Source organism: Sipha flava, unplaced genomic scaffold, assembly GCF_003268045.1.
Source record: "Sipha flava isolate LNK unplaced genomic scaffold, YSA_version1 36_pilon_pilon, whole genome shotgun sequence".
In the NCBI taxonomy this organism is placed as follows: domain Eukaryota; kingdom Metazoa; phylum Arthropoda; class Insecta; order Hemiptera; family Aphididae; genus Sipha; species Sipha flava.
The window spans coordinates 2,724,538-2,742,466 of record NW_020273076.1 but is presented as its reverse complement, the minus strand read 5'-3'; the positions used below and the strand labels follow the sequence as shown (position 1 = coordinate 2,742,466).

At 26.2% G+C, this 17,929-nt stretch overlaps 1 protein-coding gene across 3 annotated transcripts in view; it reads left to right on the top strand.

Annotated features, from left to right (window-relative positions):
- The window catches only part of LOC112688031 (calcitonin gene-related peptide type 1 receptor-like), a 222,000-nt gene extending 213,397 nt beyond the window's left edge, over positions 1–8,603 (top strand). For all 3 annotated transcript variants that reach the window (XM_025561046.1, XM_025561044.1, XM_025561045.1), the window contains exon 11: positions 8,354–8,603. In XM_025561046.1, the coding sequence (XP_025416831.1) occupies positions 8,354–8,401 (48 nt within the window). In that variant the 3' untranslated portion in view covers positions 8,402–8,603. The remainder of the gene's footprint in view (positions 1–8,353) is intronic.
- Positions 8,604–17,929: the final 9,326 nt, after the last annotated feature.

Below are 17,929 nucleotides of genomic sequence, written 5' to 3'. Positions count from 1 at the left end.
TTATTTCAATTTGGCAGTACATTTGTTTTGGCCTGCAATTTCTGAAATACACAGATACGAGTATCCAGCAAAACCGTACCTACTAATCCGCAATACTTATAATGAGTGACGGGACCCTTAACTTTTTGAGGCGGTATATTTTAATCTCACATGTACACTACAACTTGTACAAAGTTATTCGTATTACTTATAACTCATTAGGTAGAACTTTTGATGGTAAACAATAGAAGATAATACAGGAATAATTACAATGTTGTAAGTGGACGACAGGTGAAATAGACTATCGTCTAAAATGTGGATATTTCAGATACTATAGAATATTGGTAGTTAAGGTCTATAGATTAATTTAATAATACTTCAGTCTTTAAAATAACATTGGAGCAACTGCAATTCATACTTCAATACTTTTAATTAGACAGAATCCTCATCTAACTGTGTTCATTTCGTATTAAGTTTCTTATCATTTACTGATTTAACTGTCTGTATATTATAAAAGTATAAGCGAAATACGTTGTCACTAGTTACATTTTTTTTCTTCTATAGTTAATTGTATATTTCGAAATATTAATTGATATTCATATCATAATAAACTTTGGTTTATAATTTTTAATCAAAATTCATGAAACCCAACTTTATTAACTTAACTTTCTTTTTTAATATTGTAATACCCATAGTTTTGAACGTTATTCTATATTTTAAAAATTAATCGTTTTCCTCCTTGTTTCATTCGAAACTTTAGACTTAGAATGTTTAATTGTATACTTTGTTTAAATTTTATGTTTGTATTATCAGGAACGACCAATATACAAGTACTTTGAAATTTTCTATAATATTCACAAATAATTCTTACTGTAAATTTTGGCAACCTTTAATGACTTCAATTGTTCATAACTTAATGTCTTTAAATATGCCTTTAATGTCTTTTTATGTCATTAATACGTAGTTTTCTATTTATTATTTGACTTAATAATGTATGTTAAATTCGTTTAAGCTGTATCGCGATTGAATTTTATTAATCCTAATTATGACAGCAAATCAGTGTAAAATGAATGTGGAATAAATATACATTTCTAGAACTATTATAACTTTATCTAATTTATTTTTATTTCTTATTTTTCGCATTTACAATAATACAGATAATACGAAATTAATAATTACCATTTTTAGTTGTATTGTCTTCATAAAAAAAATGCCCAATATCAGGGCCTAGAATACATCTGATTTTAGGGGACACACTTTTTAATTCAGGAGACAAAATTTGATTTTCAGAGGATACAAAGTGTGTCAGGGGACACAATTAGACCGCGCCCGGTATATATTTCAACACTGGGAGAGTCAGGCATATACTCTGAAAACGGAACCTTTAATGCAGAGGTTCCCAAACTTTTTTTCCCCGTAGACCACGTGCCAATTTTTTCCATTTTCGTAGACTCCTAAAATTAAATTTATACAAATTCATCTAGGTGTTTTTTTTATAGATTACACGGAACTATTCACCTATGGAACACAATTTTTTTTAAATAAAAAACGTGTTGTTTTTAATAATATCTTAATTTATTTAATAATGACAATATTCAAATAATTTTTTTTAATAATTAAAATTATAAAAAATACAAATTAAATGTAATAACATAGAAAAAAATTCAAATTTAGCGTTAAAAAATTATATTTTTAATGGGAAGGGTGAGCCTGATGCTTTGAAAGTAAATTTTCAATATTTGGCTTTAAACTAGTCAGATTTAACCTCAAATCTCCTCTATCGGTAATTTCCAATCTGTTTCTTTTTTTTTGTAAGAAGATTGACAACTGTGCTGAAACCCCTTTCAACGCAGTATGATGAAGGAAAAGCTATCAAAAACTTTCTTGCGATACTCCATAAACCAGGATAAATAGCAGGTATGTCTCTCTGAAGCCAGAATTGCTGATACCTATTTCTAAATTGTCCTTTAAGTTCTTCGTTAGTACCTTTTCCGATCAGTTCTTCTTGTAATACGATATCCGATTCTTCAATGTCAATGTATGGATTAATAATCCACTGTGGTATTTCCAATGTCAAAATATCCTCAAATCTGATTTTAAAGTCAGTGTGAAGGGCATTTAAATGTTGAACGTAAGCCGAAACGTCATCACCCTGACAGTTCATACGTGACAATTTGGGAAAGTGAGAAAATTCACGTCGTCCAATGTTTTGCTTCATTAAATTAATTCTGACCAGAAAAGCTGCGATGATTGATTTTGTTTTTATTAAATTTAAATTATCGCCTTGTAACTGCAAGTTAACCTCATTAAATTTAGAAAATAAATCTGTTAAATAAGCAATGTCTTGCTTCCTTTTGATCAAATTGTCTTTTAATGTAGGATCTTTATTATCCAAAAACTCTAAAACAGTCTCAAAAAGAAAAAAAAAATCTTGTCAAACATAATCCTTTTGATAGCCATCTTACTTCAGTGTGAAGGAGTAATCGATGAAAGGTGTCGTCATTTTCTTTACATAACTCTGCAAATAATCTAGAATTCAATGCGTTACTCCGAATATTGTTTACTGCGTTTATGATAAGTTGAAGAGATTGATGTAACCTGGCATTTAGAGTTTTAGCAACTAAATGTTGTCGATGGATTACACAGTGAATTGCAAACAGCCCGGGTACATACTGTTTTAAATGACTTAGAAAACCACGATAGCGCCCAACCATGGCAGGTGCTCCATCTGTTGCTGCTGATATTATATTTGTTAAAGGGATTGCTTTTTCCATGAAATAATCTTTCAAAACATTGAATATGGATTCGCCTTTTGTGTCTGTAGTCAAAATTCTTGCAAATAGCAGTTCTTCATGGATTTCTTGGTCCATAACAAAACGAACATATGCCAATAATAGTGCTTCATTACCAGGCAAAGTTGACTCATCTAGTTGTATTGAAAAATACGTTGTTTGCAAATAATTACACAAATAACTTTCAACATCATGACTCATTTCATCAATACGTCTTTGAACCGTATTGTTGCTTAAAGGAATTTTTTTAAGTATATCATATGCAGGTCTGTGTAAAACAGTTTTTAAGACCTCTTCAATGGCTAGCAAAATTAGTTGTTCCCCGATAGTATGAGGCTTACCTGATTTTGCTATGAGTAGTGAGATATTGTAAGACGCCCGCAAGCCATCGTCGTCTTTTTTTAACGTGGCAGCAAACATACTATCCATCGTGGGTCTCTTCTGAAATTTTTCTTTCAGTGTTTGAAAGTATTTTAATTCTTTACGTGTTTTTTTCAGGGTGACACCTTTTCAGATGATCTTCTAGCTTTGATGGTTTCATAGCGTCGTTGCTTAAGACTTTGTTGCATAAAAGACACATAGGTAGGGTTTTGTCCGGCAATGATGGAATGAAGCTGAACTTCAAATAATCAATGCTATATTGCCTACATTTCTTTTTAGATTCAGCCATAATTAATAGCAGTTATATTTGTAAAAAAAATCAACCGATTTATGAATTAATAAAACTTTGAAAAATGGCAAACGATGACGATGACGACGACGACGTATGATCGGTAATCGACTGTCACGGATGAACTAAATTACAAAACGTACAGTAATATATATTCCGACCATCGGCGTTGACCGATATCATGTTTCGATAAACAACCATTCTTATGGTACTGTGAGACCTAAAAATATACGGTTGAATGTGTAATGTGTACATTTAATCTTATCTTAACATTCCGATATTTACCTTAGACTCCATTAGTCGTTATCGACAATGTTCGTTATAATAATCGTTATCTTCGTCACACACATATTATTCGTAAAAATTACGACACACGCATTTTGACTTATAACGCTCGTGGACCCCTATTTACACATGATGCACCCCCAACTTTCTTTTTCATTGACATGGACCCCTTGCAGGTCAGAATCGACCCCAGGGGGTCGATATAGACCACTTTGGGAACCTCTGCTTTAATGGTTTCCGAAACGTCAACACACTACTGAAGACATGGATAAATTGGATATGTTCAAAAAAGGAAACAATATTAAGTCCAAAGTAGGAAAGTTTTAACATAAATAACATAAAGGTTAATATCTTGATCTAATATGAGAAAAAGTATTTGTAAGGACATCAACTAGAAATAACTTATGAGCTTTAATCTATTTAAAAGTAGAATTTATATGAATGAAATAAAAAAAAAATGTTATCACTTTCATTGAGTAACGTATTAAAAATGAATAACGTTAATGATAAAAAAAAATAAGTAATATCACATTAAACCACTTTCTCCATATAATAGAAAAATCTTAATTCCGCATTTTATAGGCTTATTTTTTACATATTGTTTTATGGACAACTGGCCTTTAAAAGGCACCATTTGTTCATCCACGCAAATATTTCTTTCCACGGGAAGCTTTTTACATTTTTGTAAAAAAAAATCGTACAAAGGGCGTACCTTTATAAATTTGTCTTTGTTACCCTGTGGTATGTCATTGTTGTCAATAACATGGAAATTATTTTTTCAAAATAAAAAATCGATTTCGGCTCATATTTTTAGCTATTAAATTTACTATATAATCTTTTTGCCAATACATTCGTACACAAGGAAATTTCAGACACCCCATTAATATGTGTATTCCGATAAGTTTTTTTTATCTCATATTCGTCGGTGGGTTTCAACTTAGAGCCTAAATTTTTTTGTGTTGCGTACAAATTAGTATTGAATGATATTTTTGTAAAAATATCATCCCCAAAATATTCAGAAAAATATTGCATGGGAGTTTTTATTGCATTTACATACTCATCTATATTTTCTAAATTAATAGTGGGTGGCTTAAATGGTTTTTGAACTCATCGAAAGTCACGTTTGTCTGTAGGACTAAAATCAGATTCAACCATCACAGTAGGCTCGATTCCAGGATCCAAAAGGTTTAAACCTGATACATCAAATTCGTCCAACAAGTTATCAAGTTCTTCAATAGGAAAACAATTATCATCAAACGATTCGTTGCCTTCATCACTTATATCTGACACGTCGCCGTCACTCAACATTTTATAAATTTCTAACACTGGTACTTTCTACTTACTACTAACGATAAAAATTAATATTTAGGTATAGGTAATACGTAGTTGATAACAACATAATATCTCATAATCAGTAATAATGTGTAATAATTGTCAATAGCAATAATTAGTATCAATTCTTGTTTTTATTATTGATATTTTGTTATGATTATCACCTACGTTACGGAGCTACTAAATGATAATCATAACAAAACTCGCAACTAAATGTTGTCGATGGATTACACAGTGAATTGCAAACAGCCTCGTTACGGAACGGCAAAATTTGCAAAATAAAGTCGTAGAGATCCAGGGTACACCATAGTGTACATCGTTTCCAACAGTTATAATTCGTAACACAACCACTAGATAGAAATAGAAATTATGTTTTTACGATATTTATAATATCTTTGACTACCATAAAAATCACCGAAACAATAATAGTCCTACAACTACAAGAAAAATTAATGATAAAAACACAAATCATTCTTATCAAATATGCTCAATCTTTTTGTAAATTAACGAATATTAGTCATATTAATAACATATGGGGGTTTTATCGATTATATTATAAAATTTCTATACAAGTTCCTCTTGAAAACAAGACTACTTCCGTGAATATATCTTAATTTAATCAGGCATCAAAAATTTTTACAGTTATGGTACACTACAGTGTACTTTGGGTCTGAGAGGGTTAAAAACATTTCCAACTACGTGTAAAAACTAGAGGTCTCGTTTGAAAATGTAAATTAATATGTACGTGAATACGGAGTTCGTGTTTCACGTGAATGGAAAATTTACAATCACGTATATTTAATACACGTGAATTAGCGTTATTCACGTATTCACGAATACACCGCACGGCCGTACGGATATACAGTAACTGGCCTTTATATACAGCAATTGTCGATTGAATTATCTGATTATTATTTACTTTTGTTATAAGTTAGGTACTTATACTTCCTAATATCAAATAAAATATATTTTATATAATTATATTAATAAATATATTTTTATATTTATTATAATTAATTATTGTATATCTTTATGAAAATAAATATTCCTCAATCCTGGGATAAATCTAATTATTATATGTAACATTAAAGAAGTAAATATTAGAACTTTTTAACACGTGAATACGTGATTAATTACACGTGTATACGGATTTTTTAAGTTTAATAATTCCGAAAGTTAATTTCACGTGAATACGTGAAAACGTGTATACGTGAAATAGGGACTACTAGTAAAAACCGATAAAGTAGAAACATAAATATTTAAATTATTATTCAGAATTCTAAACTTGGTAAAGTTGTGGTATCGTGAATAAATACTAAATATTATATATATATATAATTTAAATATAGTTTTATATTTAAAATATATTTATATTTTTTAAGAACTTTTTTTTAAATTGACAAAAAAATGTCTATAAACTAAACTTAAATTAACGAATAATTTTATTAGTACTGAAATATGTGGATATATTACAGAAATACATACTACCCATATGAAGCATAAATTTCAAAGGTTGAATAGAAAAATTAAAAAACTCCTCGCCAACTCATTTAAGTACACAGAAATTTAACAATTCCTTAACTTAAAATATATTCATATAAAAAATGTTTGTATTGCTTATTAAATCTCAATAAATTTTAGGTATTTTACTATACTTATAATTCTCTTTTTTACACTTACTCAGACGATTTTTTTTTATTGTTATTATTGTGTTCTACAATTTAAATTATGATTAGCAATACTTTTATCAATTGTGTTACCATAAGTCATAGCCATATCATATTAATATAAATAAGATTATAAACTATAATTTAATTTTCATTGTCAGACACTCTTGATATAGATACCTAATTAATATTTTAACACTTTTTTTAGAATAAACCTCTTAATTCGATGGAGTTTTTCGTTATATCAAAGTTATTTTTAATGATTGATGTATATGATGTTTGATAAATTATGAAGAATTATGTAGAACCACTTAAAGTAACTCAAAATTATTAAAGTAACCTTTATATGCAAAAATGAAATTTGTGTATTATTAAACCGCTGAATCGGTTTTATTGTTATATCTTATAAATCATAATCACTGATAGATATTACAATTGAAAATTTAATTTTGGTTTTATACCATTTTTTTTTAAACAATAACTTTTAAGCAGTGAATTATCACTAAATAAAATCGTCATCCGAACAACAGCACCAAACTTCATGACCCAAACAATTTTTGAGTAGGTATATGTATAGTTATAGAATATTAGTAATTTTGTATAGAATTATCATTATTTTTTTGTTCTTAAGTTTTTCAACTTTTAAATATTATCTTCTTCGCTTTAATTTTTCCGAATTTTCGTTGCTTTGATTATCGCATGAATTATTCATTTGATACAATATTATTATGTTTTTTTTTTTATTTGCTTTCTTTGCATGTTCTAATAAGATCAAATCAATGCATTTATAAAAGTAGTTAACAAAAATAATACTTTTTTTTTATTATAACAAATGTATTCTATTAATTATTATTTAGCACATTTTAGATAATCCATGTGATTTATTTGTATAATATTAAGTTTTCATTATTTCACAGGTAGTTAAATATATTTATATAGTCTTTAAATTATTGGATTGTCGTTTTGATAATAAAAATTTAAAATAAAAATTGATAGTAAAATTGTATTATTATAATAATAAATAAGTAAATAGATAAATAAATACAATAAAAAATAGAGTAAACAAATAAATAAGTATACTACTAAAAGACTAAAAAATAATAAAATGTATACATAGGTATACTTGTACTACCATATATACATAAATAATTAAATAAATATGGTTTATCTATATTTATGATATAAATTATGTATGCTAATTGTTGATCGTTTTAATATGATAAAATATTAGTGATTAAGATACTGATTAAATATTTAATTATTTAATTGTATTAAATTTACTTTATAGTAACTTCTAGATAAACACCATTAAATGTAATGATACTATAATATACTCATATGATACATTTTTCAAAGTATCTTATATTTATATTGTAAATTAATTATTTAATATATGCTTATCGGTTGCATTAAATATTTATCTTTTTTCATTTTTTGAGCTCAAGGAATAATAGCAAATTATATAAATTTTTTGTAATACACAATATAATTTTTATGAATATTTAAAACCTAACTGACAAGAAAAATTACATATAATATAAAAAATTACATAAAAAAAACAAGCCAACTATAAATTAAAAATTATTTTGTTCGATAGTAAAATTATTTATGTTAATTGGATGTTACAGTTCGTGAGATCAACCGCTGGACCTGGTGATAATGAAGAAAAAGTATAGGAAAAGAAGAACTAAATCGACGTTATTTGACAAAATATGATATTTTTTAAATACACAGCAGGATTTTTTTATTGTGAACCACGTCTAGGAAGATTCGAAATTTATGTTTTATCTTGTGTTTTACACAACGTAATTGTACATAACGTTATTGAATCATCAAGTTTTTTTTTTTTAATGACAACCAATAGAACTGCATTTTAAATTACAATTCTAGAAGATATCATTTTTCAAAAAAATATATTAGAAATAAATTTATTATTAAAAATTTAATATATTTTGTACTATTTATTATTCATAATTTTTTCGATTGAAGGAATAGAAAACTGTTTCACTTGTTATTAATTTTAAGAATGTTTATTAAATCTCTATTACTCCCTTTATAAATTTTAATTATTAAGAAAGATATGTCTCAAATTGTAGTTAAACATTTTCAAAATTTAATACTCTGTCGGTGTATTAAATAATTAGTGTAAAATAATAATTGATATGTCCATTTGAAAATTGAATCTTAATACTACTTTATTAACAACGAAAATGATCAAATTATTTTAATTGAAAGAAATTTAGAATTCGACTAGACTATGGTGACATTTTTTTTTTAATAAAAAAACATAAATCATTAATATATTCCTAGATGTAACTCGGTCCACTTAAAATAATGAGCTTGTGTAAATCATATGCATGTATATATAAATATAGCACTTGTGCAGTTTTCATTCACAACATAATAAGATAATATTCGTTCAAGTTTTTATTTTATAATTATAACTATTATATAAGCTCTATTTTTAATTTTGTGTCAATGTTGACATTTGTCAATATACTTTATAAATATATGCCAATATCAATCAATATTGTATTTATATAGCTCATAAGATTATAAGTTACCTTAAAATATACGTTTATACAACTCATCTATTAAAATGTAATTAATACCTATTTATAAAATGAATTAATTATACAGTTTGTTCAATTGTCATGTGTATGTGATTTTTAATTCTTACTATACATTATTGAAAAAATTATTCTACATTTTCGATACTCGAGCAACTCTATCCAAATAACTTTTGGATTTATTCTAGCTACTCATCGCATATATGATATGATAAGATATACTTCATTAAAGTAACCCAGAATTTACAGATACAATTTCAAACCAGTAATATGATATTCATAACTTCCACTTTCTAATAAAATATATTCCTAGCTATTTTTTAGGTAAATTTAGAGTTAATTTATCCTAATAAAATATAAGAATTTTAGTGCTACTTCACCGTAGCGTGCCGCCGGTTACTCAACAGTATCACAATAATATTAAGTACTTAGTGCTAAAACTGGAACAAGTTCAATAAATATACTTTACTTTATATACTAGTTTCTATACCAGTACGTCTGAATTTTGTGTCAATCCGAAGCCCTTATATATGTTTGTAATTGACTTCGTGCAAATGTAACGTTCGGACATTTGTCGCTTCGGTTTTTATTACTTAATTTATAGTTAAATGTGAATATAACATATTAGTAGAAAATACGTACGCACGCTTACAATATTGTTTTCTGATAATATATACTATATACACTTAATATATAACAATATGTTAGTTATTAGTCTTTTTAATTATGTGAAGCGCTACACATACGTACAATTTCTTAAGTACATTATTATTTTTATATTTAACAAATGGCATGTTACACATCATCAGGTTTTTATGTGTTACAATATTGTTTTATATTATTAATATGTGGCATATTACATCACTATTCAAAATTTATCTAATAAAAGATAGTTAAAAAACAAAATTTTATAATTGATCTCGCTTTTTTTTTTAAATCCAAAATATATAACCGGTACACCATTTGTAAATTATTGCACTATTCATGCAATTATAAAAATTAATGTAATTATAATATCATTTAGTTATTGAAATAAAAAACTAAACATTTTTTACACCACAATAAGGTCAACATAGATTATACGTTAATGAATTATTAATTAAGTGTAATATACTTTTAAACCTAAAAAGAATATAATTGAAATAGTCTTAACTTTTAATTTAGGTAACTTTTCTAAGCTCTCTAAATAATACAAATCATATTTACTTTTTTTTTAAAGGAGAAGAAGTAATTTTAAAAGAATTACATAATATATCATTAAAAAAAAAAAATAAAAAAATTAAAATTCGATATTGAATGAATTAATACTTAAATCTTTCGTGTAAATAATGATGAAATTATTTTTTATGTAATTCTACGATCTAATCAAATTAAAAATATTTAAAAAACTCTTTCACTGTTGATATGTTTACCAAGATTATTTTTTTCTGTTCCTTAATTTTTATTAGTTATTGTTGTAATATTAGTAATCTATAATAAAACTGTAAATATCTATTATTGTATATATTACTATCGCGTATATTATACTGCTTCAAAAACAATTTATCTAAGGTATCAGAAATTTATCAAAATTAAAAAAATAGGTATATATCGTAATAATGTAATATAATAACATTGAAGATTATATACAAACAAGATTTTAAAACATACTATACGTCTAAATACAAATCAAAAAAATATTAAAAATGTTATAAACCTAAAATGTATATGTTCAAGATATAATTAGTATGTACATAGAAGATATTCAAATTTCAAAGTTTAATTTATCATACAAGAAATAGTTTTTATGTTTTGTTTCGTTTTACACAAGAATAGTTGGCTCACTGTAGTAATTGTTTTAAACTTTTAACATTACATCGCTTCTACAGTCCAAAAACTTGTAATTTATACAATTTGAGGATTTATTACGAAAATAACGCCTAGTGTACCATTGTTAAACAGGTAACATGAAGTAATAAAATATGAGTACTATATATATATATATATATATATAAGTATATAATGTAACAGTTAAAATAATTCACCAAATAATTCTTAAAATGATTTTTAAAAAAAAAAGTTCAACCACAACTGTAAACACTGTCTAACTATTTATAATAGTAGTATAGTCGGTTAGTAACAACAATCAATGCAAAGTACATACCGACAATACATAATGATAGTTGTTATTAATAACCTATTTTACATATTAATCGTATACTTATAATATTGGTCCAATTTCGGATGCCAATATAAACTAAATAAATTATAACAATCATTAAATTATAAAACTAAAACATTCAATTAAATATAAATTCCAACATCAATTCTTAGAAAAGTAATTAATCATGATCAATAACGGAAGGAGGGACAAGATTATACTCGGTTTGTATATTTTAAATTTTTTAAAATCTAAGAAAAATTATGTTAATAGTCTGATTTTCCCGGAGTATCAGCGCACAAAACTCTAGAAAAGTTTAGTGGATCAACATGCTTAGAAGTTGGAGCTGTTGTTCTGCATAAATTTTAAATAAAAAAAATAAAACTATTTCAACTATCCGTGCAACACGTATCAATATCTCGGAAGAATGCCAACCTTTGTAAGACGTCAAACTTAACTCAAAACAAGACTTTGGGCAATTACTAGGAGTGTTTTTAACTCAAATATATACAGTATATACGAGTATGGCCATATGATCACTATATTAAGGCATTGCGACAGTATTAATTTTTTACATTTGACTGTAGCAGATGATTATAACAGAGATTTGATTTGAAAATACATAATACTATAGTCTAAAATTTCAGATTTGATGCGGATTTGAATTTTGTCTTATATAATATTAAAATTACGTCCAATGTTGGGACTTATCTAGATAAATTATCTATATAGATTTTTTTTTTCATGTTTTATCTTATCTAGATAAATAACACTAAGTTATCTAATTACTTATCTAAGATAAAATTTTTACTTATCTAGATAATTGTCTGAATTCTTGCCAAGACTAGAATTATTTTTATTCTTGTACGGAGACGAATCCAACAGATCAGAGATTTTCAAAATGGGTCCAGCCGTTCTTGAATTATAAATTCTGTAAATAACCTGACTTTCTTTTATACATATAGATTTTGTAATCATAATCATAATTCGTGTATTATTAATAAGTAATTACTATTTCTTGGTATGGCATTTTGTTTAAATTTTCATGTCGGGTAAATATTTTTGGTATTTTTAAACTTAATTTCTTATTTTTCCATGAAAGTTCCAAATATAGTAGATATTTGATTTTAGTATACACATGCAACTTATATGCTGAATAGTCATTACTTCACTCTTGGAACCCGTAAAGTCGTAACTACTTAAAGAATAATGAAAATCATCAAATTAATATTATATGGAAAACAATATTGTTAACTTTATGTATTCTGTATTCATCCTGATACGCACAGAGCAATTTTCATTTTTTTTTTTTTTTTTTTTTTTTTTAACATTTTAGTGATTAACTATCATTAGATATTGTACATTATATATTAATACTGCTTAATGGTACACAACATTACTACAATAAACATTAAACACCTATGTACCTATTGATAATAATGATTAAAATTGAGTTTTTATAGATATTATTACAATATGAAATATTGACCAAAAAATAACATTTTTTGAAAATATCTTTTTTTATCTAGATAAAAATGAAATTATCTTTTTATCTTTATCTAGATATTTTAATTTTTTTTTATCTATTATCTTTATCTAGATGAATTTGGACATATTATCTTTCATCTTTATCTAGATACATTTTGCATTATCTATTCCCAACACGTCTTAAATTGGGATGTGTAATATTTATAGACACAACCCAAATATCATTTTTTTTAGAAAATAATTTGTATAAATTAAAAAACACCAAAAATATAATTTGTGTAATACAATTAATAAAAACAAATAGTTCATTTCTGATTAAACATTTCAAAACAACGAGCTTAAATAGTGTTTCTAATGAGTATAAATGTATACCTGTAAACATATATATAAACTAAAAATGAAATTCAAAATAATTGTTGTTTGTAACCAACGTCGTTTACTTTTTCCGTTTTATCCTCATAAGCGGAAGACAAATTGAATAAACTTTTCTGTGTGAATACGTACAGCTTGTTTGATTTTCCTTTTATTTTATATATGACTAGGTACTTACCCATTTTTTTTTTTTTTTTGGTAGGTTTTAACTATGAACATTTATGGTATACTATATATTTACAACTAAACATCCTATAAACATGCTCAAAAGTCAAAATGTATGGAACGTGCAAAGTTTAATGTAAATAAAATATTTATTAAGTATATTTTTATAATATTTTATCATGTAAATAAATAATTAGACTAAAACAAAGACATTATTATAAAATTCTACAAATTCAGTTCTTGTGGAATTATTAATGACAAAATCATTTTGAGATTTTATTTAATAATATCATAACCTTATATACTATTTATTCAATTCTGAAAATGTTCAAAATCATCGATAAGTCTCAATATTTGTAAGCTCATTTATAATAAAGATACTTACGAACTTGAATAGTATTCCTTAAACAACTTTTAGCATATTATTATTATAATTCCAGAAAATACATAGCTAATTTTTATACTACTTTTCGTAAACATTTATTTCTGTAGTTGAATTTTTTTAAACATTCATATTCTTACTTAAAACCATTTTTTTTCTTCTTTTTTTTTTTTCTTATTCATCATCGAAATCTAATCAAACTATTAACAGTTTTAAACTTGTGAATTTATCTAAATATTACCAAATTGTATGATACTAGTGCAATCAATAATTAACCAATTTTTTTTTTTTTACTTTCCGTATTCTAATAAGTGTTTAAACTAATGTAATTAAAAATATTCGGCATACTTTTTCGTATGTTGTACTATTCAATTTTGAACATTATTTTTTATGTGTGTTCGAACATTCATTGCAAATACTTTTAAAATGTCGTTCATCTATACATGTATACCACCGCTATGGTGCTATGTGTCAAATAATATAAATACTATAAGAGAGTTCTCACTATGTGATTCTGAATTAAAACATGAAGCGAAGTATTAAAACACAGAACTCGTCTAAATAATAATAATAATAATAAACCATAGAATTTACACGCTTCGAATAACAAGCTATTGTGAATTTGTATGAATACTAAAATAAAGGCGCAAAGGTTAATAACTTGAGTCATATATGACGTTTTATTTTTAAAGAACTGAGTCTTTTTTGAGAATATAGGAAGATAGTGTATACACACATATAGAATTTAAATTATATATATATATATATCGAAAGTTTAAGTATTAGTATAGAATAAATTATTCTAGGATATTATAACCAATGGTTCCATAACATTTAAGAGATCATGCGATTGTATAATCGTTTACTATGAAATAGTCCTATAAGTTTGTACATATAGAAAATATATCCCTTGTGGGTAGAAAATAAACGTTTTTCGACATGCAGAAAGATACTTCGTAAATAATATACCTATATAATACAGGGTTAGATTAACAGGTATACAACAAAATTATACAGTGTCAACATTTGAGTTGCATAAATTAAAATTGTATACAGTACCCTATAATCTCAACAATAAAAGTGGAAAAATACATGAAATTAAAAAGTGATAAAAATCTGTTCAACCTTACCATTTATTTATTATAGAAAATTGCAAATAACATCAAACATTTTTATTCATACTTATTTATCCATAAAACTCTATTGTTGATTACTTGCGCTTAAGGTTTAATTGATTAATTAATATTGATTTTAAAATTCTACCTATGTATTTATGTATATTTAGGAAATTGTATGGACCCGTGTACGACAATGGGACAACAATGGTAACTAAAAACTAACGCCCAACTAATTATATCAATTGTACAAAATAAATACAATTTATCAGAGAGACCATTGGTATAATGGACATGCCATATACGATGAGTTGGTATGAATATAATGTTGAAGGAGCAATAGTGGATATGATGCGAGAGAAAAGAGACCATAAAGAAGATCGCGAAAAATTGGGACTGGTAACATACTGTTGATAGAAAGCAGAGGAAGAAAATATTTTCGGAGGCCAATAAATCTCCATGACTTCTAAGCCTAAAAAAAAAAAAGTTTCAAATGTAATTTTATCATTGGAAATGGAAATAAGGAAGTAGAGATGGATTATTATTTATTTATTACCTAGTTAAAATGTGACCGAGAATGTGTAGCTTAACTTTTATTATACAAGTCTTTACCTCTAATACGAATATGCAGTGTTTTTGAGACACTTTTTTTCGGTTTAGATTCCAAGTTCAAACTTATAACACAAAATATTGTTGAAACTATTGCCATACTAACGAATGTACATAAATAAATTAAAACTGTCAATTAAAATTTTAATATATTGTTTAATTATTTCATTTAAATCAAACGTATGGTATTTTATTTAATAAATACGGAGGAATAATCGTCGAGTTTAAAATGTACTCCGTGTTTATGTCTTTATCTTATTAATGAATACCATGTAAATATGACAAAAATCATCAGATCGTCCTAAGTAAATATACGTATTAAAGTACGCGTCCATACGTATGCATCGTACGTATCGTACGGATCGTATGAAACGAATTTCAGAATTATTAGTATAGTAAGTTATACATATGCATCCACTGACCGGCAGGGGACGGATCGCACGTATCAGTCCGTCAGTAATGCCGACGAAATTGATCGAAGGGGCAACTTTTCGGACTGGTGCGGATGACGTCATACGGATTTCGTTACGATAATGCGAATGTTACTAAAAAAAAACCGACTGTCGCATCGGCAATATGATTGCTACCGGTACAGTGGACGCACTATCACAATTTGATCCGTTTCAACGATCCGTACAATACGTACGATGCGTACGTATGGATGCGTACCTTTACAGTATTACCAGTATTACATTATTTGCTTTGCGTGACAATTGAAATATTGCGGTACAGGCCGATGATGGTATGTCGTCAAACCATGAAAAACGTAATTCGATTCTCGAAATAATTGACGAATCGTGAATATTACATTCCGTCAACATTTCTCTCGCAGTCGTGTTCGATTAGAAAACTATAATAAACGTGTACTACTGCAGCATCGCCAGGCGTATAACGTTAGGATGAAAACATAACTTTCAAGCTATATAATAATGGGAAAAAATTATTTTCGGTAAATTAAACATTTTATTATTTTCAACTACGCTTTTGCACGATAGTACTTAAAGTTTATTGTAAATATTATAATTTAGTTGCATATACAATGTACATAAATAATAATATAGATATATGTATATTATACATATATTTACATTATTATTTATACCACCGTTCCAATTGAGGTCCGTATCACTAGCACGGCCACTTTTGAATAATAGTACCTAATCTTGGCAGTATTTTGTACTTTTTTTTGTATAATTTTGTTCAACAGTGGCGGTCAAATGATTTTGTCATGGGGGGAATGTAGCTGATTTTTTAACAAACACTATATATAAAAATCTTTGTTTTTAAACATGGAAATTATATTATATTAATGATATTATTAATTATTATTATTGATATTTATATTATTAAATCTATTTTTCTGGTTTTTTTTTGCCAATTCGTCCAGTACTTCGTCTACAGTTATATTGACAACCTCACGATGAACCACCATAGTCGTTAAACCATTGAGACGACTCTAAAATAATATAATTATACAATTCATTTAATAATATAATATATTATGTTAAGCATTAAGTACTAAATTTAAATTTCATAAATTCTTATAATTTAATTATAAAGGAAATGAAAAAAATCTAAAAAGTTTGTTTCAATTAATATTTTAGTGTTTTATGTTTGAACTGTTAATTTTATTCGAGCCTAGAGATTGTATAATAACTAATAAGTACAGTATATTTTTTTTTTTAAATAGAAAATAGATGAATACCTATATTATATTATGTATAATATGGATGAATTATTAATATTTAAAAAAAAGGTCATGGGGGGATCTATCCCCTTTGCTACCTACTTGAGTTTTTTTTTTATCCTTACTTTCAGGGGCGCAATTTCAATGAAAAAACTGGGGGTGCTGAAGACCTATCTTTTTCATGTTCCTTAATGATTATACCCGCAAACCGTACAATTCAACAGCTACTAAAATATATGGTAAATATATGAATATTTCTAAATTTAAATTGTTCACTTTGATTTTATAATTTTATTGCGCATATAACGAATTACCTGTCTATAAACACAAATGTTTTATCACATGATCACTTTTAGATTCTTACTGAAGCGAAGGATATTTTGGTTTTATAATGCTGTTTGTATTTTATTTGTTTAACTTTTTTTCGGATAGAAATACTGGTCCAAAAGTTTTTTCTAGGACCTTTTTTAGATTTTAGATTGGCATATGATGGTATTTTAGATAGGTCATTTTTTTAAATCTTAATAGTTTTTCTAGACGTGAGAAAAAAACTGTCCTAAAATGGTAAAAATACGCTGTAAATAAGACTTTCACATTTCAAATTTTAATTATTTAGTCATAATTCCAAAAGTAATCTGGCAAGAAACTTGAAACTTTTATCCTATAATAAAGATAT